The sequence below is a fragment of the Ptychodera flava genome, chromosome 4 (genome assembly GCF_041260155.1).
Source record: "Ptychodera flava strain L36383 chromosome 4, AS_Pfla_20210202, whole genome shotgun sequence".
Taxonomy (NCBI): domain Eukaryota; kingdom Metazoa; phylum Hemichordata; class Enteropneusta; family Ptychoderidae; genus Ptychodera; species Ptychodera flava.
This window is the reverse complement of record NC_091931.1, coordinates 48,545,592-48,568,842: the sequence shown is the minus strand read 5'-3', so window position 1 is coordinate 48,568,842 and position 23,251 is coordinate 48,545,592. Positions and strand designations below refer to the sequence as shown.

Below are 23,251 nucleotides of genomic sequence, written 5' to 3'. Positions count from 1 at the left end.
AGTGTTTAGGGTAATTTAAACATCTGATGCGTAAATCACCAAAGTTTATGACTCTAGTGGGACCGTGAATTGCTCTGTTATTTAGTGATCAGTGCACCCTTACTTAATTGTATAGCCAGTCTAACAGTTTAACAGCTGTCTTTATGACCATGTGAAATGCCTCTTTCAGGAGAGAATTTGTTGTAAAGGACTTCAGGGAAAGAATTTGCTGTGAAGAGACTTCAAAGAATACAATCATACCCTTCCTGTGAACTTTCATATACTCTTGATTTCATGTATCATATCATCTCAACTAGTGAAATTTTGTGTATTCTAGAGGTATGTAGAATCATACAGAGTTATTATAGTTGTTTTGTAAACAGCTTTTTATTTTTCAAACAACAGGTTTTTCATGCAAGTTGTTGAAAGAAGCGATGCCCTTGATGATCATCAATGAGGAAAACCACGACGACACCCGGGAGACTCTACTACGTCATGTCAACACGTTTGGGGATCAGCTGGGCAAAGAAAATGAAGTGGGGCTTATCATTGATGGATTGGTGAGTTGATTCGTACATTCCTCTGTTTCTGTAAAACCAGACAGTCTTTGTACCTCTGTTACACTTGTTGAGTTGTGTGAAAGATTTGAAATCATTGTTAGGGTTCATTGACACCTGTCCATGAAGAAGTGTCCCATATGAAGTGCAAACAGTTTGATTCTCAATGACCTCAATAACAAAATACAAACTCTTGTTTTTCATTCAAACAGAAGGCAGATCAGTAGAATGAATTTTTTTTCATTCCTGCAATGTTTCTATTGAAAAGATTTGTCAGATTTGCACTTTTGTGGTTTGATGTTGTCTTTATCTCACTGAAATCCTTGTGTGTGTTTACACATTGGTCATACTTGGTGTCTGAAAACGGTTGTCATACACGCCTTTCATGGAAATGCTCTCTTGGGAAACTGCAAAAATGTCACTTTCTATGGAACTGCTTGCCACCAACTGGTGTTTATCTTATAAAAGGTCACTTCTCAGTGCACACAAATAAATTCTCAAGTGGAATTCACAGAGTGCCTATCATTCTGTCTATCCAATTTCCTTTCCTACCTGTTCTATCCTCTGTCCTAGCTCAGTAGGTTTAACTTCACCTCTGAATATAAGAAAATGATAGGAATCTCATTGTGACACAAATTGTTTCTTTTCTAGTCACTGAAATATGCACTGTCATTTGAGCTTAGGAAGGAATTCCTCGATCTAGCAGTGTCTTGCAAAGCTGTAATATGTTGCAGGTAAGTGGGCTCTTACGTCCATCTTTTTGTCATGTAAATTATCAAACCAAACGTTTTTGTTATGTAAATTATCATACCAATCTTTTTTGTTATGTAAATTGTGATAGAGAGGTAATTAAGGTTGCAAGAACCTGAAATTGTAAGATTTAACTTCCCCAATGAAACTAATGTATCAATCATTCCCTTTTAGAATTAAGAATACAAATCAGGGGTCACCATGCAAAATTTGGTACTGGAGAAACCAATTCTCCAATACTTTCTGACACTTGATATTCCAAATGGCCGTCATTCCTGCATTAACTCCACGGGATAAATTAATTTTTGATTTGCAAAAAAATAGGGCAGTGGAAACTTTACTCACTTCATGAGCTTCAAAATGAGCTGCCACAAGTGGTAAAACCAAAATGTATTGTAAAAGTTACAGAGTCCAGAAATTCGTTCCCAAGATGCATTCTACCGTAAACTACCGGTAAATTCAAAGGTCTTGACAGGAAAAATTGACAATTTCTGAATTAAAACACACATTAGAGTGTATAATTCTAAATATAACATTCTCCTTCGTTTGTGATTATGTGTAAACTTGTGAAATGCTACTCGTTAGTCATGTGACAATTAAAAAACTGCCTAAAAATTTTCATTCGTTGCCTAGCACCTGTGTGGTTCTTTATAGTATAGTACATTAGCATACACTGCACAAAAGGCCAGACATATTGACAAAAACAATTTTTATCTGTGGTGTTAGAATGTTGATCACAGACACATATTCATGTCAGTGTTAACATTTGTCTGATTCCTTCTCTGTGAACTGTCATTTATTTGTACCACCAGAGTGTCTCCACTACAGAAAGCTGAAATTGTTGAAATGGTAAAGAAAAGCTGCCAGGCTATAACCCTTGCTATTGGAGATGGTGCCAATGATGTTGGTATGATTCAGGTAACGTGAAAAGCTGAACCTTCTTATATGGAAAGTTGTCCAAAATGATATAGTAGTTTACAAAGCCTACTTTTTCACTTGTGTGATATAGTTTTTACTACAGGGTTAGGCCATTTGTGTTTTTACTACTAGGTTAATAGGCCGTCTATATGTTCTGTCCTAGGATCATCTTTTATAGGATTACAAAAACATGTCAATCTGTTGCCAGAGTTGGAATAGTTCTTTATATTCTCTTGTTAGAGTTAGAGTGAAATGAAATTTTACTAGTGTTCAGTGTGGAAATTATTACCTTAAACGTGTTTACTTACTCCATGCATTGTTTCCAGAGTTAAGGTAGTATGCGCCTCAAAATTGAAACACTTAAAACTTTCATGTAAACTTTCCCCAGGGAAGCTTTCAACCATTTTCTTTCACAGTCAAAAATAAAAATAAGTTGTCACCATGCAAACTTTGGTTCTGTTGAAACAAATTACCCAAATTTACTGATATGTGAAATTCAAAATGGCTACCATTCTATGTCAACTCTTTGTGTAAACTTCACAAATAAAAAAACTGAAAACTTCCTTTACTCCAAGAGCTTCAAGATAAGCCCACCCAAGCACATTATATGAGGCACACTCTACTGTACCTTAAGGTAGAACACACCTAGGGGACAGATATTCAGACTCTCAAACTTTTACAATTCTTTTCTGAGATATTACATGTGGGGGTTCATTTTAAAGCTCTTTATGTAAGAAAACTTTTCGCCAGCTTAGTTTTTCAAAATTTAAAAATTTTATTTTTCTCCATAGAGTTAACACAGGGATGGCATCCATTTTGAATTCCAAATATCCATAAATCTTGGGTTATTTGTTTCTCTAGTATCAAAATTTGCACGGTGACCCCTGATTATTATTCTTCATTTTGAAAGAGAATGGTTGAAAGATTCCTTAAGGAAAGTTTGAGCAAAAGTTTAAGTCTTTCACTTTCAAGGCGCGAACTACCTTATTAAAGTCAAATATCATTTACAAAATAATAAAAAGTTGAAAATCAGACATTATGTCAATATGACAGGTTTCATGATTAATTCAAAAGTAATGGAGTCACATTTGCTTTAAAGTCCAAATTAGAAAAAGATAAAAATGCAACATCCATCAACGACATACAGATTCTTAAGAGACACATAACGTACATGTATCGTACCCTGGAGGACATAATTTACAACAAACATACACATTAAGTGACAGATACATAATGTACTGTGACAACATTTCATATGAAATTCTACCGTCAGGTCCGTTTATGATCTTTCAAAAAGCAAACAGAGCAAGATATCAAATGTGAGCAGATCATTGACACCTGAATTCGTTATTTACTTTCCAATGAATATTTCATGCAGTATGAATTGAACATGGATGACTGAATCCACTGCCATGAATTTGTTATCATCTTTTTGTATATTAGGCCAAAAGAGAATCAAGCGGAATATTATTTTGATATTTCAATTGATATATTTAGATGAAAGTTAATGCTTTGCCAATTATTTTGGTATTCATGTTTGTGTTAATCTGAAATGGCTACTTCACATGCTGCATGTCACTACGCAAAAAGACCATGACCTTCCAATACCCTGTGACCTTCCAATGACCTGTGACCTCATGGTAAACATTCACCAAATATTTCACACTGAAATGACTTAATTCAGTCTACAAGATGTCTGGTATGCTCAATAAAAGTAACTGAAAAGGTTTAAAACCAAATAAAGTTGTAGCACACAAATAGTGTTGCTGGTAGCGAGCCAAAACCACTGAACACAGTACCTCTTGAATCATAGACTCTGCATTAACCACATTAAGTTTAATTTCTGAAAAAACACTTGTGTTCTCAGAAAAAAGAGAAATAAAAGACACCTGATTTAACAGTGTGAACTTATGAATTTTATGACAATACAAGCAACCTCACTTTCACAACTACCATGTTTTAAACCTATAATAGCTGTAACTGTTGATGTATTTTCCTGTGTTTTTTCAATATTTTTTAGTGTTTCTGTGAAATCAAGTTTCCTGTTTCATTCCGGAAATCATGTCTGATACCTAGTGTACAACTTATCAACTCATCCTCTGTGTTGGTTTTGTACTACGGTGTTGTTGTCAACAAAATTGTAATCCACACAAGAATTCATTTGCCATTAGTAATATTGCCTGCAAAATGTATAATGTAACCGAGTTGATATTTTGTAATTCTACACAGTTTAAAGAAAAAAATAAGTTAAATATACTTGTGTTAAGTGAAAATATTATCCAAAGTTACAGCTTTTGTCCCTAGGACAGTTACATAACACCAATAACTCTCTCATTCTGGATTAAAATACAACTCTGATTGTCCTAGACTGATGTTTAATTTTGATGTTAATTTTAGGCTGCACACGTCGGTATTGGTATCAGTGGACACGAAGGCCTACAGGCAGCCTGTGCCTCGGATTATTCCATTGCCCAATTCCGATTTCTCATCAAACTACTGTTGGTGCATGGCGTGTGGAGCTACTGTAGACTTAGTAAAGTTATACTCTATTCGTTCTATAAGAACATCACTCTTTACATTATTGAGGTAACTTTCTTTCTAACTTATTAATTTCTCACTTTCATCTTCAATGCTGACATATTCATTACGGTATTATACCTCCACTGTTTGTAACACAATTATTCAATACTTCTGGAGATTATTTTTAATTTCTCACACATTGATGATAACTTTCATTTACACTGATGTGATGTGGACAAACAAGGCACAATTTTACAGAGAAGTTTGAAATTTCAGTTTGATGAAAATCTCTGTCTGAAGCCAAAAGAAGTATATAACTGTACAATTTAACAATCAGTGTGTCTGTTCATTTGATGATAATTCCAGAACTTATAATATCACAAATATGGCTCAGTAGTCAATATGTATCCTAATTTTCGTCTGAAAATGAAAAAGTCAAAATTCATAGACAGACACAATCTTATGAAATTTTTCAATTATGCAAGGACATTTTTACAAGTTACCCATTTGCAAACTATCCACTGTTTGCATGTAGGCTACCATTATTATGACTTGATTGGTAAATGCATGTAATAGGTTTACAAATAGTCAAGACAAAGTGTTTAGTATGTAGGATATTAAATTTTCATATTTTTTTCCTTTTTTGCAATTTTAACCAAAATCTGACTCAGGATTTCTAACTTATTCTTGTATGTTTAGAGTCAGTGCAATACCTGTGATGCTCAAACTAACACTTTTTAATGTTTTTTTTAATCCAATTTAATCTCACTAACTTTTATTTGCCTTTAGATTGAAATTGTAGAAGTCAAAATTGAAATGAAAAGGAGGCTCAAATCTGAAAGCAAAACATTCTATTTTTACAATCATTTTCACGGTATTTTGTTTGGCTATGCAGCTGGTTATTTGTGATATGCAAACTATGTCCATCTTGGTTCCACTGTCATCAGCTCACAGCTGTTATGCTTGTGTAATGTGACAAAGGTTTGGACCCATGTAATGAAATTCTTCATCTAAACACTTCAAAACACATTCTCCTTCAGCCTTGTGCGGAATGACAACCCTGATTTTCCAAGTGATTGCAAATTGTTGTCTTTCCAAAACTCAGTCAAACTTCTCCTTTATTGATGGTTATTTAATCAGACAGTGCAAATTAAGACAAAAGTATAAATTATTATTCATTCCGTGTAGTAATTGCAAAGCTGTTTTAAAAACTGAAAACTGAATCATCACAAACTTACATCGATTGGACTCTGTAAATGAATGTGGAAATTCCAAGAAATTTACAATGAGGAATACTGAAATTCCAAGAAATTTACAATGCAGAAAGCAGAGCTGCAAAGAAGATGACATGTCACTTAACATCAACCCTCAACCATTGGTCCGGACCCCTTTTGCCAAGCTGTGGTTTAATCCAATTGTTCTTAACATTAGGTTGAACCAACAAAAAAGGAAAATAGGGGTCAAGGGAGGCTTTAAAAAGTGAAAAAATATACACATTCAGTGAGCCTCCTTAAATTTCACAGATACTTCTTGAAGTGGCCAGACATGTTTGTCATCTTGTTTTCTTGCCCCATACTTGAGTTGCTGCAGTGCATGTGCTCAGAACCATAACTCATCCTTTGCCTTCCTGATCCAATAGTTCTGGTTTATTTGGGTGAACGGCATGTCAGCTCAGATCTTATTTGACCGTTGGTGCATAGGTCTTTATAATGTGGTAAGTTTTTTCCTCATAAGGTGGTAAATATCTTCCTTTCCATGCCCTGTCCCTTGTGTTGTGCTTGTTGCAGTTCATTGGAGTGAGCAGCCAAGATGCAATGTTCTATCAAACACATGTTTTTCAGTAAAATCAATTTCGAAAATTCTGATGGTTTTTCCAGCTTGACAGTCCATTCACAGAGGAATTTTGTGGCATATGGCAATTGCAAGCAATATCAAATTGCTACTAAATATTTCATTTGAAATAAAATCGCCGTGAAAGATAGACACTTGATGACGACTTAGGTGTCATTTTGTGAAATGTAAACTGAACATATGGTCAATGATTTGACAAAAAACTTTAGTATGATTAATGTGAAAAACATGATCTTGAACTTGCATGATGGCTGCATAGTTTACGTATTTAATGTCATGGTAGTAGTCCCATCTAATGATGTCACTCTATTATTTTTTTTTTCTTGTCTCTATAGTTGTGGTTTCAGTTTGTTATTGCGTTTTCAGGGGAAGCCTTATTCGATTCATGGACTATTGCATTTTACAATGTGGTAAGCTGGCCCTAGTGTGAGCCAAAATATAAATAATTATGGGTAGACCTTGCCCACGACTGTACAAACCTAGTTTGATGAGTTTAATAGTTTGCAGTATCATCTGTCAGGGTCAAAGGTTATACCATACAATGTATATCACCTCCATCAATAGTTGTAGCATTACAGACCATACTATGGGGACACTTGGGAACCCTGTTAGGGCATTGTTAAGGATACAGGGAACATCTTTGTGCATTGACACCCGGTGACCCATAACTTGATCAATGCCATGAACTACATACAAGGTGAAATAAAAACCAACAAATTTATCATGTTACACATGAAATTCTATGTCCTATGTTGTCACTAATGTTTACAAGCAACTTGTCAACAATGGTAACATTCACCCATAATATGCACAAAGAGATAGCAACTTAAGTATTCGGCTAATATATGTGGATTAAAGAACCATTAACTCCACAAAACTTGAAGTGAACTATAAATGAGCAAATCTTAAATGACAGAAATGCATCCACGCCTGTATAACCCAGTTGATTGTAGTGTTATTGCACCTCATTCTGTGGTAATAGATCACCATATACATCAGCACTATATGATTTCCATCTGTAAAATTCCCAATCTGCCACAGCTGCAGATTAGCCTAGGCCGTTATACAGTCCCCAGGGTCACTGACCTACCAACAGAATCCAGGGAGGTCATGCAAAATGTCATGTTACAGTGCCTGGGATTACCCATAATTCAACCTGATTTGTACGTACGGAAAGTGCTTTATCACATGTGGCAAATCTTCTTTTTTCAGAAATTTAGAGAGGATTTTTAGTAATTTGGAGCATGTGGTTTTAAGCTCCCAATGTTCTCAATGTGGTTTTAGAATGAACCGGAAAATTTTGATTGTATGTGGGAGAAGATAGCAATTTTGTAGAGTTTGTTTGAGTTGTTACAGGGAAATAGAGAAACTAGTCGCACTGTTGCCAGTAAATTTTTGAATAGATTTATCAAACAAATTTACTTGTTAGTTTCGTACAGAGAATGACCATCCCAGTTAATCTTTTAAATCTAGAGTATTCAGAGAGCAGGCATTCTTTTTATATAACTTTGATTTTTAGCTAATTCTGTAGAGTAGAAGATACAGATTCCAAATGTCCTCTAGTACAAACCAAAGAGATTTTTGTGTAACACTGTGTGTTATTAAGCAAAGAATTAACCTGTCCTGTGTTTGTATTTCATCAACAAAATTCAAATATCATCATATTTTACATTCATAACTTGAGACAGTGCTCACTTCAACTGCACAGTTTTCCCTCATAACAGAAAATATCTGTATGCATGAGAGAAAATATTCATTCATGCCAAAGATCAAGGATATTCTTCTTCAGATAGAATGCGCCGCAAGGACAGATGTTTGAATTCTCAAATTTTTACACTATTTGCTGACTTAAGTTTTCACCATCTCCTCTTTTAGTAAAAATTGAAAATTGTATTCCCCCTCCCCTGAGTTAAATAGTGATGGAGGCCAGTATATTGAAAGCAATTTGTTTCAATAGTGTACCAAAATTTTGACAGTGATCTGTGCTTTTCAGTTTTGATTATGAGCAAATATGGTTTAATATTTCCCTGTAAAAAATATCATCAAAAGTTCAAAACTTTCAGTTTGGAGGCGCATTTTACCTTGATATCAGCCATTTCAGACACGATGAATGATGCGTTTATTTATCAGCTTTGTTTCTTGCCGCTTTTAGAATGATATTACCCTATTTTACATTTTCAGTTTTTCACTGCACTGCCACCGTTTGCCATAGGGCTGTTTGACAGGACATGCACCGAACACAGTCTGGTACAGTTTCCAGCTCTCTACAAACCATCTCAGAATTCTGAGCTCTTCAACACAAAGGTGAGTGACAGATTGAACCATGATTAATCTACAGTAGCCATGCTTTAACAATGTTTACAGAGTTTGAAATCAAGTTGTACATGTACATAGGAAGCCTCTCAAAGTACCCTGTCCATAAATTGCAATGTATAAATGAGTAGTTTTCATACATTTAAGCTTGTCAATGGAAGACAGATCACCTAAAGTTTGTAAAATTTAAACTCTTTTACATGTTTTATTCAGAGCTGTGACAAAACAAGGTTGGTCTTGGAATAATCCAACTTTCCCTTCTGAGAATTGATGACTTCTCCAAAATTAAAAATTTGTCATTTTCATCGTAATTGCATGTGTTGTATAGGCAGTAGTGGTTAGTCCCCTGCCTTGGGCAGCAATGGGAATTCAAACAACTACCGTCATGGTAGATACTTACAGCCGATGGTTGAAGACATGGCAATAACATGTATGAAATAATCTTGACTGTATTGGCAACATGAAATACTCTGTTTGGTATTATATCGTACCTGTATATTGATGGCGCAAATACAGCGATCTGATTGGTCAAGACATGAAAAGAAGTTGTATATTTGCGATATACCACTTGCACTCGCACGAGCTCTCGGCAAGAGCAAAAATCCTTTTTTGGTGTTCCGTGCCAGAATTTCAGTGTACTGTTGTGATAGCAATGAAGCACACTCAGCGACGGTATACCACTGGATTTTGACCAGTCCACTTCATATATGCACTTGCTATTGCTTGTGCATATATGTCGTGAACTGGTCAAACTGTCATGGTATATCGTCGCTGGACGTGCTTTATTGCTTAAACATTACTTTCATCCTGTGTGCAATGTATGAAACTCTGTCGTCAGGACTGGGTGTACAGATCATGGTCAGCAGTGTTCTATAATAGCAGTGATGTATTATCTGTGACTGTATGTGTTTTGATTGCAGGTATTTTGGATGTGGACAGCCAATGCATTGATGTATTATCAATAACTGTATGTGTTTTGATTGCAGGTATTCTGGATGTGGACAGCCAATGCATTCTACCACTCTGCGTTGTTGTTCTGGATACCACTGGGTGCCTTGGTCACTGATGTAGCTTGGAGCAATGGACACATTGGAGATCACTACTTCCTTGGAAATATGGTCTATACAGTAAGTACAATGTTTTTGAAGGTCATTGATTGATTGATTGATTTGATTCGTATCATGTCACTCATTGTCAATCCATTCATCTATCCATCATTCTGTTCATACAATTTTCATGGTCATCATATTTTTTTCATTGATTTTCCAGTCATTTCCTTGTCATTAATTCATTGACATTAATGTCTCCGCTCATCCATTCATTTATCCATCAGTCTATTCATCTTATCACACTTACATACACAATGGAAATTCTGATGCCTGTCATTCCACCAAATCATCCCCAAATATCCACCTTTCATATCCTCACATTTGTGAATCCCATCGGTCAATTCTACCTACCCTTCTATTCTCACAATCCATCTTACAGTTGAGAAAAAACTCACTTACATTGTAACTGTTGTCAATGTCATATTCTTGAAACAACACCTCCACATAAACACACACACATACAATACACATACACCTTCACATTCCTCCACACATACACCCCCATCAAAAATTTTAGTCCAGAGACGCCAACAAGATGTAGTCTCAACATTTTATAGTTCACAGGAAAACCTCATTCAAAAGAGATTGAAAATTCTGCTATCTATGGCATTTTATCATATCTGCAGCATAAACTGAACTGTACTTTTCACCAAGCACCAGTATCAGTTTAACATCTATATCCTACTTTTCTACTGTGTACAAAAACAGAATTCAAAATCCACCATTATAAGAAGTTGCAATACTTTCAACTTTACCAATTGTACATTCTTCCATCTAGAGAATTTACAACATAAAATATTCCCAGTAATCATTGAAATGAATGAACAAGGAACAAGTGCACATAGGAAGATATAAACTGAATCTTTCCTGTATTAAATTCAAAGAATTTGACAATCTTCATTTCTGTCTATTTACAAAATTTCCCTCAAAGTAATACTAGTAATTTGTAATTATTTTATATAATCTTTAAAAATTTTTTTGGATGAAACATGGTTATCATTTCTCCACATCATATTTGAGTTCAAATAATATGATGTTATTACGAAAATATCGCAAAGGATGCACGAGGACATTGGCGCAGCGTGTCGCCCGACGCGGCGCCAATGTCCGAGTGCATCCTTTGCGGTATTTTCGTAATAACCTTATTATTATACATCTTACATTCGTGACTGGGGCATCAAATTGTCAGAGTAATGACCGTTTTCGTACAATGTCAACAATTTTTCTTCCGATTTATAGCAAGTGTGGAACACTATCTTGGACGCGCTTCTGCAAGCTCTGGATAGGTTGTGTGTGCACTACACACGTACAGAGCGCACAAGACATGTTCTGGCACTCGTCCAATGAGTCCCTTAAAACCGTTCAACAGTGAACGTGCAGATACAGCTGCATGGGATGGGGCGCCTTGAAACCATACGTGTTACGGAACGGGCGTTCCGTACGACTTTTTTAGCGCACGCGAAATTCTATTGTTCTCGATGGTAGATGTATAATAATCATTTTTATGACCGCTTACTTTACAATTATCAGAAATTCTCTTCTATTGGCTAAACTACAGGGATTTTTATTCAGGAATCACTCCATAAGAGTGCTAACAACATGCTTTTTTTTCTCCCCAATTACAGTACTGTGTCATTGTAGTGTGTGTAAAATCAGGCCTTGAAACAGATGCCTGGACCTGGGTATGTTCCCATTGCGTTAGTTTCTTCAGTCGTATTTCCTATAATCAGAAGGTGTTCTCACACTGATTAAAATTAGATCATCGCATCGAGTTTTGATATTCCTTTGATATTAAGGCATGATGAGAAACAGATTGTATTGCATTCCTCAAATGCCGGCTCCCTTTGAATTCTCATGTTATGCTATCTGAATTTCTAATTCTTCTGCGTTTTAATTAGTTCATGCTGTTGTCAACTGGAACAAACTCAGTGAGCCAAATCCTTGCCATACATCAATATTCAGAAATTGCTTTTTGGTCGTTTACTTTTTGTAAAATAATGAAATGAAATGAGTTTAGAGTTGTTTGCAAGTTGTGCAAATGTCATCATGCCCACCACCAAATACTTTTCACTTTTTCATCACATTGAGATAAATGAGAGTTACCATCGTGTGAAAATCAAACAGATCTGAACTCTGACAGAGTGACATATATATATATACCACTGGATATATATCATGTATATACCACTGTTTTCAGTATCTCATGAACACAAACATGAAACAAGATGTTTTTTTTCATGCCAATATTCTGTCATTAACAAAACAGAATTGTAGCAGTGAGAATTGACACTCAGGTTGCATTAGAATTATTAAAACCATGATGTGCAATTGCCAGGTGTCCATCAAGAAATGGCACATCTACACTTTTTAGGGAATTGTGCGCCCTGACACACGAACTTTCCTCAAGGAAACTCTAAACACTTCTCTTTCATAATCGGCATAAAAATCATTGGTCGATCACTGTGCAAATTTTGTGATTGGAGAGACAAATAACCTACATGTAGATTGATAGATATTTGAAATTCAAAATTGCTGTTATACCTCATGTTAACTTGATATTGAAAAGTTGAATTTTTAATTTTTACAAAAAAACCATTAAGGTGAAAACTTGGGGTGGTATGCGCCTCGAAAGTGAAAGACTTAAACTTTTGCTCAAACTTTCCTCAAGGAATATTTCACCCATTCTCTTTCAAAATCAAACATAAAAATTGAAGGTCACCGTGCAAATTTTGGTACAAGAGACACAAATTTCCCAAGATTTATCGATATTTGAAAGTCAAAATGGCCGCCATCCCTGTGCTAACTCTATTGAGAAAAATACAATTTTTAATTTAAAAAACAGTAAAGAGTTTTTTTACACAGAGAGCTTTAAAATGAACCCTCCACAAGTGGTAGATCAGAAAAGAATTTTAAAAGTTTGAAAGTCTGAACATCTGTCCCCGAGGTGCATTTTACCTTAATTTACCCTACAGGCTTTGATGTCAAGCAGATCACAAAAGTATTATAAAAATTTGAGAGTCATAAAAACTATCCCTTGGGGTACAGTCTGTCTTAAACTTCAAAATAAAACAATAGGTGAACAGCTTAATATATGACATCTTTTTTTGTTTCTACAGTGTTCCCATTTTGCCATATGGGGAAGTATACTCTTCTGGGTTGTTTTCTTTGGTTTCTATTCCCTGTCATGGCCGGTAATTCCCGTGTCACCGGAGATGTCTGGACAGGTTGGTATTCACACAGGGACTACGTGACAGCCCTGGAGTAATTGTACAATCCAGTTATTTCAAGTTTGTTGAAGTACATGCCCGTCAATCTGGCTCCGTTCACAAATTACAAATTTCAAATACAATGTGCATATTTCGGAAACCAGATTCTCGGGGTCTAATTGAGGACGGAGTTATTAAGGTCGTCATGTAAATTGCATTGCGTCAGGTGGGTTGATGGCATTAGGATATTGCTTATGATAAAATCCAGCCATTTATTACAAAATTAAAGGCAGGAAATCTACATAGCACATGTCAAGCTGAGTTAACCTTACTGTCTAGATCTCCTCAATTTCCATGTCAGTATAATTTTATTGGCACCATGCAGAATGCTCAATCAAACACTCTAGGGTGCCAATGCTATTGTCAGGTTATATACATGTATGCTTGTGTCTATGTGTCTGTATGTGTGTGTATGTCTATATGTGTCTGTATATATACCTGGCATAAAAAATACAAGTGTTAGACCTTAAACTTGAATAATTTTAATAAAGTTATTCACAAGAAGTGAATATTTGTCTGAATTCAACAACTTTTTTTTAAATTGTACAATAGGCGGCTGCAGTGTTCTCCAGTGGAATATTTTGGATGTTGCTGATTCTAATGCCCATTTTAGTCCTCATGAGGGATGTCATTTGGAAAGTGTAAGTTCCATTATTTGGGTCTTTTATCATGCTTGTGATTATATTGGTGTCGTAGGTTAGTGGGTTTTCATATTCAGATGTGTGTGTGTGTGTATCTGTGTCTGTATGTGTATATATAGAGACAGATAGATATTGTTATTTATGTATTTGTTTGTTTGTTTATTTATTTAATTGGGCTTGTGATCACCCCAGTTATAGGATTGAAAGTAACTGCTTTTAAGTGGAAGTGAAAAAATGTAATAGGATCACTTTGCAGATGTTAAATTCTGCACTACTGCCTTTAATATTCCTGTAATATCCCCAGAGAGTAAAGTCATTAATTTTAAATTAAAAAACACACACGTGGCCATGTTAATATTTCAACACTCAATATCTATATACTTAAATGAACTTTCATGGTGTATTGCTTAGCCAGCACTTGATGAATTTTCCAAGGGTAAGGGCACTTGCTCATCTAGAAATAATGTAATTTTTTTCTCATTTCAGTTCAGGGAACTCTTTTCCCCAAAATTTATGTACATGTACGTTTGTTACAAATTTTGACCCTTATATTTACTGCGAGTTCCACATAGATTTTCACTGGTTTTGAGAGAGATTTAAAATTATGATGTAGGAGAATGAAATCTCATACACTTACTGTAAAATAGAATTCATCGTAAGATCATCTCATAATTGCAGCAAAAAAATGTTTAACTTTAATATCTGTGGTCGACCAGAATTTTAGACTTGTCAAATACTGTTTTTATTCCTTTATTATATAATGATCAATAATCTAATAAAAATTATTTCCAGTCTCATGAAAATTTTATTGAACTGACTATGAAATATGTAGTATATTTTGGCATTACAATTTTAATCGGTGCAGTTAAAACACAGGCCATGTTGATAGGTATTAAAAAAACTGTAAATAGGTCAGGTGAACTACTGTTGCAATTTAATAGCCTGAAATGAATCAATAAAACGGTGCGATTGCCATGTTCCAGATGTCAGACTGGAAAATCTATGCTAAGAGCTACTGAATTGTAACTCCATCAATAATACTGTGGAGAAAGAATTAGAATACGTACATCAATGGACATCTTTCTTCCATTTCCGACTACAAAATGATTATCTTGATCAATTTTACCCTCATTGATTGGATGAATGTAAAATTTCTGCAATTCACTGGTGTCTTTATTGTCTTGCAAAGGGTTTCTTATCCTGTAATTTGCATAAAGAGAATCAGATCATCCATACGACAAAGCTATTTGGATTCATTCTACACAAGTCAATTAATGCTTTCCATTAATATTTTTTTAGAAAAAAATAAAAAATGGTATGATTTTGCCAACCATATGTGTAATAAATGTCATATCTATTTTAATATGTTAATAGATGCATTTGGCTGGAAGGACTGTTGGCCTACTGAAAAAAATACTGATTATGTTCCTGATATTTTTTTATCTCATCTGTATCACTAACCATTTGATAATACAACCTTTTTTACTGTTCTTTTTTAAGTTTTCAGTTAACCCTTTGAGCGCCAAAGTCAATTTTTGTCAAATTCACAAAATATACCCCAATCAATTTTTTTTTATATGTTTGCTAGAATTTTGGAAAAACAATGAAATATGGTGTCCCTTTGGTCCAAAATTACCAAATAAATTACAGAAAAATTTATAAAAATTTGAATAATGTTGCACTCTTATTTTGGTGAGAAAAATTACAGCACTCAAAGGGTTAATACTAATATATAGAAAATTCAGACATCTGTTAAATATTCACATGATATTTGACGCATGAAACTTGATACAAGCGCATTCTAGATTTGCTTTCCAGAGAAAAAGCATTCAAGTGCATCCAACGATAACCTGTATTGCAAAGCTGCTGATATTTCAGTGTCTTTATTCTTGCATTAAACTTATTACTCCTGTACATATCTCATATCATTACTCCTGTACACATATTGAAGTGCATTTTTAACTGTCAGATTAAAATGACAAAGCTTCCAAAGGAAACAAAAAATAAATTGTGCAAGAACACTGAGGTGATAAATTTTCTACAAACATATTAAATGAGATTGGTTGACTTTATACGTAGCTAGTAATACAAATCTCCTATTGCAGCAGTTACCTCTTGTGAAACGTCGTGTATGATCTGTTTCTGTTTCGTATCATAGTCCCTCTGGATGGAGGGACTGTGGTTGTTTTGCAATATTTTTATAGCCAGTTCAGTGTTTTTGCTAAGGTTCTGGATCGTTGGTTAATGATTTGGGAACCCCGGTAACATTACTGCTGTCCCTAAATCTGATTGCATTGATATACCAAGGGGAACCCCGGTAAAATGATGGGGAATCCCAGTATAATGAAGGGGACGGGCCTTAACGAAAACACTGAGTGTGAAAGATAACCAGTGTAAACTGAGGTATTTGCAGTATATTCACAGTGTAAACTGAGGTAGTTGCAGTATATTCACAGTGTAAACTGAGGTAGTTGCAGTATATTCACAGTGTAAACTGAGGTAGTTGCAGTATATTCACAGTGTAAACTGAGGTAGTTGCAGTATATTCACAGTGTCAACTGAGGTAGTTGCAGTATATATTCACAGTGTAAACTGAGGTAGTTGCAGTATATTCACAGTGTAAACTGAGGTAGTTGCAGTATATTCACAGTGTAAACTGAGGTAGTTGCAGTATATTCACAGTGTAAACTGAGGTAGTTGCAGTATATTCACAGTGTAAACTGAGGTAGTTGCAGTATATTCACAGTGTAAACTGAGGTAGTTGCAGTATATTCACAGTGTAAACTGAGGTAGTTGCAGTATATTCACAGTGTCACATGAACAAATGGAATGTTCTAAATACAATATCATAGACACCATACTTTAATACCATATCTGGACTCATCTCTAGTGTTTTAAATCCATAGAACTGCACCTCAAGCATTGTTTGAGAATTTTTCTTGACAATTAAGCCTTTTCAAGACCCCTGTTGGTATTTTTTTCAAGATCTCAGCAAGGGAACATTAATTCTGTGGATTGTGCAACACTGCAGGTCCCCTGAAATAGCAGTCCCCTGAAACCGCTAGCAGACATGTCCATTGAAATTACTTCACGCATCATTGCCTGTACAACATGGATACCTTGGTATGTGCAGGCCCACAGAATGAAAACAGACAATGGGCTTTATCGGAATGCTGCTGAGGTCAGTCAGGGGTCGATAGCACTCTTAATGCAAGAATTTATTCTGCTTGTGTAGACAACATGCATGAATTCCGTAGGGAAGCATTTCTTAAATGGTTTTTCCAGTCTTAATGCTATCACAGTGCGAGACTAACATGAAATAAACAGTTTTTGTTTCTCTCCTGAATTCTTTTCTAGTGTAAGACGTACAATGTATAAAACTTTGGCAGAAAAGGTACAAGAGGCTGAATTGAGACATGAAGACCCAACAACTGTTATTGAACAAGCTACACGTAAAACGTAAGTCTTCACGGTCAAAGCTCTACAATACTGTATTGCATTGTTTGCTGGAAGGAATGGTTAGAAAGCATTGTAAAGTTTATCTCTAGCATGGTAAAGTGTGTCAATGAAGCTGTAGTGGTATCTTGGTGTGTGTGCTGTGCAAGAATTGTAAGTTTAGGGTTTTTGAATTTGTGTTCACACAACTGACAATTGTCTTGTTGATAAAAGTTACGCTTTCGTTTTTGTTTGAGAAATTTTCAACCTAATTACAAGAAAGTGAACTCATCAGAGTTAAAAATGTGATGAGAAGACAACCATGCATCTCAATGAAAAAATTGATGATTTCAATGCAAATTATCTTTCATGACAGAGATTACAGGATATGATTTATAACTCAACTGATGTCCAAATTCCAGAAGTGCTGTAGTTGATGAACCTGATGCAGATTTCAACCCTTTAGTCACCAGACTTTGTTAGTTCTCAGTTTTTTTTTCCTCAAAAATGTGGGTTGATTTTTAAACAGGAAAATCGACATGACAGTGTTAGGTTGGTTTGGTCAAGTTTGGATGATGTACCCATGACACTGAATAGATCTGCCTGGTTGACATGGAACAGAATATGTAAAAAAGCGAGCGTAAGAAATCATAGAAAATAAACCCTAGCTCCCATAGATTCAAAAGACTCGTTAATTTTTAACGCAAAAGATTTAAGCTCAATACTTTTAGACTAATAATTGCAGGCAAACCAAGGACAGTCTGTACCGTAACTTTTCTCATCCACTTATTCTTACAATACAAAACTATTTCTGATACACATTACGTCATTTGTCGTTTTGTTGGATTTCCAATCTTTTTACATAACTCTCTCAATCGGTGACATTTTCTGTCTCCCTCCCCAACCCCTCCCCAACAAAGTTTGCTGACCCGCAAGCTACCTGCGTACTACTTGCCTAATATCAAAGGAAGAAGTCGTTTTTTTCATGATACATTCAAGTAATGTGCTGTCTATAGCATATTCATAACACAAAACACTATAATTTGCCAGTGGTATTGGTAGTACTATCACCTTGAGTGACCTCTTATCCATCAGACTCAATATTCTGTATCAGTCATAAGAGAACTGCTCTAAGACAAAATAATATATCTTTAGGGTGCATTATGCAAAATTACTGAATATTCACAGTTTATAATGTTCTATCACCATTTAATTGCATTCTGCAAATCTGATTATGCACATTGCGTTAATGAAAACTGTGATGTCATGCTTTACACAGCAAGTGAATGAATGCAAATTTTGAATACCTACTTACATGTGATTGTACTGCACTGAGTATGCGGTCCATTGGTATGCTTGCTATTGCTCTGATAGTATATGACAGTTCAACATTTGTCAATGAGCAAATGAAAATCTTAAAATGTCTGTAGAAAACCTTGATACAGTAAAATCATCCTTTCCATGAATAATACTTTTCACCTGTAACATATGAATAATTCCAATTGTCAAAAAGAAATTTGAAAATTCACTTGTTTGATGAGGTTCAGGGTTGAAAAGCAGGTTTTCAATGCGGTATAGTCTCTTTTAGAATATTCATATTATGTCTTTGTCATCTTTCCTTGTTAATCCTTCTCCTGTATCTGATGTTTCCTGCCACCAATACAGGAAAAGACAATTTACAACAAGAAAGTTATGCATTTTCCTTAAATCTTATCAGACTCAGCATGGTATGGGATTGAAAGCATGGAAAGCATGGCTTAATTTTCATTTTGAGTGCAATTTCTTTTCCTGTCTGAAATTTCTGTTTTCATTCTGAAACAAATGTAAAATTTATGTTGCTGTACTGTGTTGTATATTTAGTTGGCAGTTGATTAGCGAAAGAACTCCACTTCTTCTGAGGTCAGCTACTCAACAGCATAATATCCACGTTAAGGTGTAATTTAAATCTCTAACAGACCTTTGTATCCAGACCACTATTTGCAAGCAGATTTGATCGTTGACAAGAAGTACACGGTATGTCTTTCAAAGGAATGAAAAAAATTAAGATCATGCCACTCATTTAAAAGCTCGTAAATTCATACAAAGCAAGAAGTAGACCTCTAGGAGCAGTATCAAGGTTTCTTTTTGAGAACTGATGAGTTGGTGTTGTCACAATGTTTTCATTTTGTACCTCTAATTGGCTTCAAACAGGACCATTGGTTTGTTTGTTTTTGCAAACCATGAACACCGGCTATATCACAATCCTACACAGGTCGGTCACATTTCCTTCCAAACTTTCAAACTGTCAACTCTCTTTTTTAGTCTCTTTGTTCTCCCCTGCCGCCCAGTCACCCCACTCTATCTGTTTTCTACAAGTTCTCAAAAACAAGTCCTTGGTAATGTAACTGGTATGCTTGGGAGTAATCTGTAGCCGCGCAGCGCTTTCATGTAATCCTCAGTAAAATCTGGCAACTAAACCACGCTTTTCTAACCCTTCTCAATGAAATTATGCCTCTGACCACCAAAAGGTTGATCTTGCTGACCTTTCTGGTCAAAGGCCATGACCTTAAAGGTCATGCCTATTGCCCCTTTAAGGTTGTACATCCTGGCATTTTCCGGGGCACACATTAATCAATTAATCAATGCTGTCTCATATACATCACCTCTGTAATTAAATGTTCATTTCTTTTTTCTACTATGTGTGTATGTGTGAATGTATCAACATTTGTTAAACTTGTCAGTAGATTTCCAACCATATGTATCAGCCCCTTGTGACAACCTCACAAGTTCCAGGATGTATAAGTGTCAAACAGTGGAGTGTTTTGCATCCAACTAAAATTGATAACAGTTAAAAAAGAATGTTGTATTTAAATTGTTGGTCATTTAAAATGTCATTGTTAGGATTGCAAAAAAATTAAATCACTTTATTCAACTTGCACCAGTCATAAATTGATCTTGAAACCAAATCTGGTATAATGAATGTATTTCCAACCCATGCAACCCCTCACACACCGGTATGTATTATTCCAATGAACTCACCCCAGTTATAAGGTGGGCTAGTAGATTGGATGATACCATTGTGTGAAGGAGGGGGTTGGTCGGTTGAGTTTGCAAGGACTTATTGAGAATATGTATGGTATCTTGTTCTTCCATAGCTTAACCGAAACATCTCGATTGTTGAAGAATCTGTTTACCAGGAAGCCCAGTCGCCCAGTTGCTGATCCTTATGAGATGACACAGCGTAAGTGTTGACAGCTCGCTTCATTTTGGATTTTGTTCATGCACACATCATACACATATTACTTCAGAATGTTAATAGTTCCTCTTAGCTGATACTTTATTCCTCCCAAACACAACAGTGTACTTTACAGCATGCAGAGGAACCAAAAGCAAAGTGGCATGCACCAGTCTTATGGTGCTGTTTATAATAAATATACAGGGATATGGCCCCATGAATAATGTTAGATTTAATTCATTATTACAGCCTTGTCAATACCAGTGAATTTCGAGACGTCATCCCCCCCCCCCCCGATAATTGCTGATAATGTACCCTATTATACAGTATTGTGATGCCAAATGTTTTCTACATCTACAAATTCCCTGACTTTGCCAGAACTACAGTAGCAATAATATACCCCCCTCCTAGCCCATAAATGACTCAAGCAAACTTTGCACTCCATAATGTACTCTGCTTTGCCTCGTGTTTCATACAATTGAAATAACAAGCACATAAACTTTGCCAGCCAGTCTGCATTATGTTGTACAAAGTTTCCTGTCACCGATTATGGTCTGGGAGGGGGTACATTGTTGCGTAATTATTACCCAGCATTGCTCAGCAGTAGTGCCATAGCTCAAATCCATTACATTGAATGCCTCAACATGAGTAAGTAGGGTTTACAGGTCTCAGCTTTCAGTTATATCAAAGGCACAACTAAAAAGCTAATTCCCTATCCTGGCCCTTTGTCATTGAAGTCCATTTACTGTGCCAAGTTCTTTGTTGTCAATGGTGTATTGATACTGAGGTAGATAGAGATTTACCTTCAGAAGGGGGCTATACACACCAAATTGCCGATTGCTATAGTTCTGTGATTTCTGCACATCAGCCTGATTCATCCTTATCTACCTGAAATGATTTTTATTGACTCGATAAATTTTTTTCAGATGGTTATGCATTTTCTCAAGAGGAGCATGGTGTAATACCACAGGTAAGTAACTCATCAGATCCGAGATGTGTTAAGAACAGTCAATGTGACTCCAATGTGCCAAAAAATAGCTTGCATGTGCTGGATTTTATGTTTATGCATTGAAAGAACTTTCTGAAACAAGTATTACATAGAGCTCTTTCACCCCGTTTTCTAGTGTAGAGATCCAATTTACCATTGAAAACAATGGGATTGGACCAAACCATCATGTGGGAAAGGGATCAAAATACTTGTGCTGAGTCAATTGTGAGGTGTGAGGATGGCAGTCTCAGTATATTCCAACTCAATGACACTCTGTATGAACTGCTGTGGTGGGTGATGAAAATGGATAAAAAGTACAGAATCACATACTGTAAACAATCTTTAATGTCATCATAAAGTCTAACGTACACAACGAAAATACATGCATTCTTAACAATGTAATGTTATTTATTTATTTATTGACATTAATTTTTTTTTAATTAGTCACAACTGATAAGGGCATATGACACAACTAAGAGCAAGCCAGAAGGTTTGTGATGTACCAGGACAAGCCAGCCAACCAAGAGAGCAAACTACAGATTTTAAGACTTCAAGCTACTTAAAAATAGATCTTAATGTTAGTTAAACGTGTTCTTCTTGTCACAGCGTGACCATTTACGTGTTTGTGATTTATGTTTGTATATACATTGTAAGCATCCAAATAGAATATTGTTTTTTTATTTTTGTTTTTATGAAAGAATAGCTGATTATTTTCTACAAGGTGTATATATACAAAGTCAGTGCAATGTATTGTTCTTGATTTTTTCATGTTAATATCACTGTGGTTGTAATTTTTGTAGGCAGGCATTATAATCATCTGAGTGTTATACTTGCTATATTTTGTTAAACATGTATCACACTGTTATTCCAACCCTTTCCTGTCACTCTCCCTACAACGGCATTCTTGTGTAAAGGTAGCTTAGGTGAAGTATACGTTTTTAGCTCCTCAGTTTTATATACTGACGAGCTATTAGAATTGTTTTATTTTATATTTGTATTTTTGTAATAAATAAGCCATAAGTTGTACACTTGTTTGTAATGAATTCAAATTTTAATGCACAGTAGTTAAAAAAAGGATAAAATATCAGCCTGGAAGCTTGGTGCAATGTCACTTAATGACAACCATGGACAATCTTATCCACTGTATACCATGAGTTGATTTACCCAAATATGCCTTCTTTGTATCATTGCTCTAAGGTCAATTATCAGACTTTGTATGATGACTGCGTGTAAGCTCTACATTTGTGAGATAGAGTAATCTGTCAGTTTTCTGTAAACTGTTCTCTCTCTCTCTGTTATCACATTTGGATTTCCTATATAAATAGCTAGTCAGCTAGGTGTATATATAATCTATTGTATTAGGACATATTTAGATAACTAAATATATAGAAACATAATGGTAAAGCCTGCCAATGTTTGTATATGATTGAATCTGACAAGATTTGGAATATATATTTGGCTTTTTTTTCTGAAAAATACTGTCAGAAAAAAATGGGTAGTTATATTGAAGAAAAATGATATTCAATACGAATATGCCATATCATTGTCTGTATCACTTTTGGTAGGTTTTGATGAAAGAAAGTTTGTTAGGTCTTTAGTGTGAATAAGTTAAGGCCAACCAATGTCTCTTCATAGACTTTGGTCACTTGCTGACCCAAACAAGCTGCACTTTGACTCTCTTTAAAATAAATTTGAATTTCCTCCTTTTCC

At 35.3% G+C, this 23,251-nt stretch overlaps 1 protein-coding gene across 8 annotated transcripts in view; it reads left to right on the top strand.

Moving 5' to 3' along the window:
* The window catches only part of LOC139132031 (probable phospholipid-transporting ATPase IA), a 77,811-nt gene extending 55,244 nt beyond the window's left edge, over positions 1–22,567 (top strand). For 2 of the 8 annotated variants that reach the window (XM_070698408.1, XM_070698406.1), the window contains 14 exons: positions 385–539; positions 1,188–1,270; positions 2,099–2,204; positions 4,602–4,790; positions 6,911–6,985; positions 8,757–8,879; positions 9,875–10,015; positions 11,623–11,679; positions 13,114–13,221; positions 13,816–13,904; positions 17,262–17,363; positions 20,474–20,559; positions 21,480–21,523; positions 21,986–22,567. In XM_070698408.1, the coding sequence (XP_070554509.1) occupies positions 385–539; positions 1,188–1,270; positions 2,099–2,204; positions 4,602–4,790; positions 6,911–6,985; positions 8,757–8,879; positions 9,875–10,015; positions 11,623–11,679; positions 13,114–13,221; positions 13,816–13,904; positions 17,262–17,363; positions 20,474–20,559; positions 21,480–21,523; positions 21,986–22,039 (1,412 nt within the window). In that variant the 3' untranslated portion in view covers positions 22,040–22,567. Of the gene's footprint in view, positions 1–384; positions 540–1,187; positions 1,271–2,098; positions 2,205–4,601; positions 4,791–6,363; positions 6,439–6,910; positions 6,986–8,756; positions 8,880–9,874; positions 10,016–11,622; positions 11,680–13,113; positions 13,222–13,815; positions 13,905–17,261; positions 17,364–19,199; positions 19,353–19,529; positions 19,591–20,473; positions 20,560–21,479; positions 21,524–21,985 lie in introns of all 8 variants that reach the window. The other 6 variants (XM_070698409.1, XM_070698407.1, XR_011552241.1 and 3 more) reach the window with 5 other exon arrangements.
* The last annotated feature ends 684 nt before the right edge of the window (positions 22,568–23,251 follow it).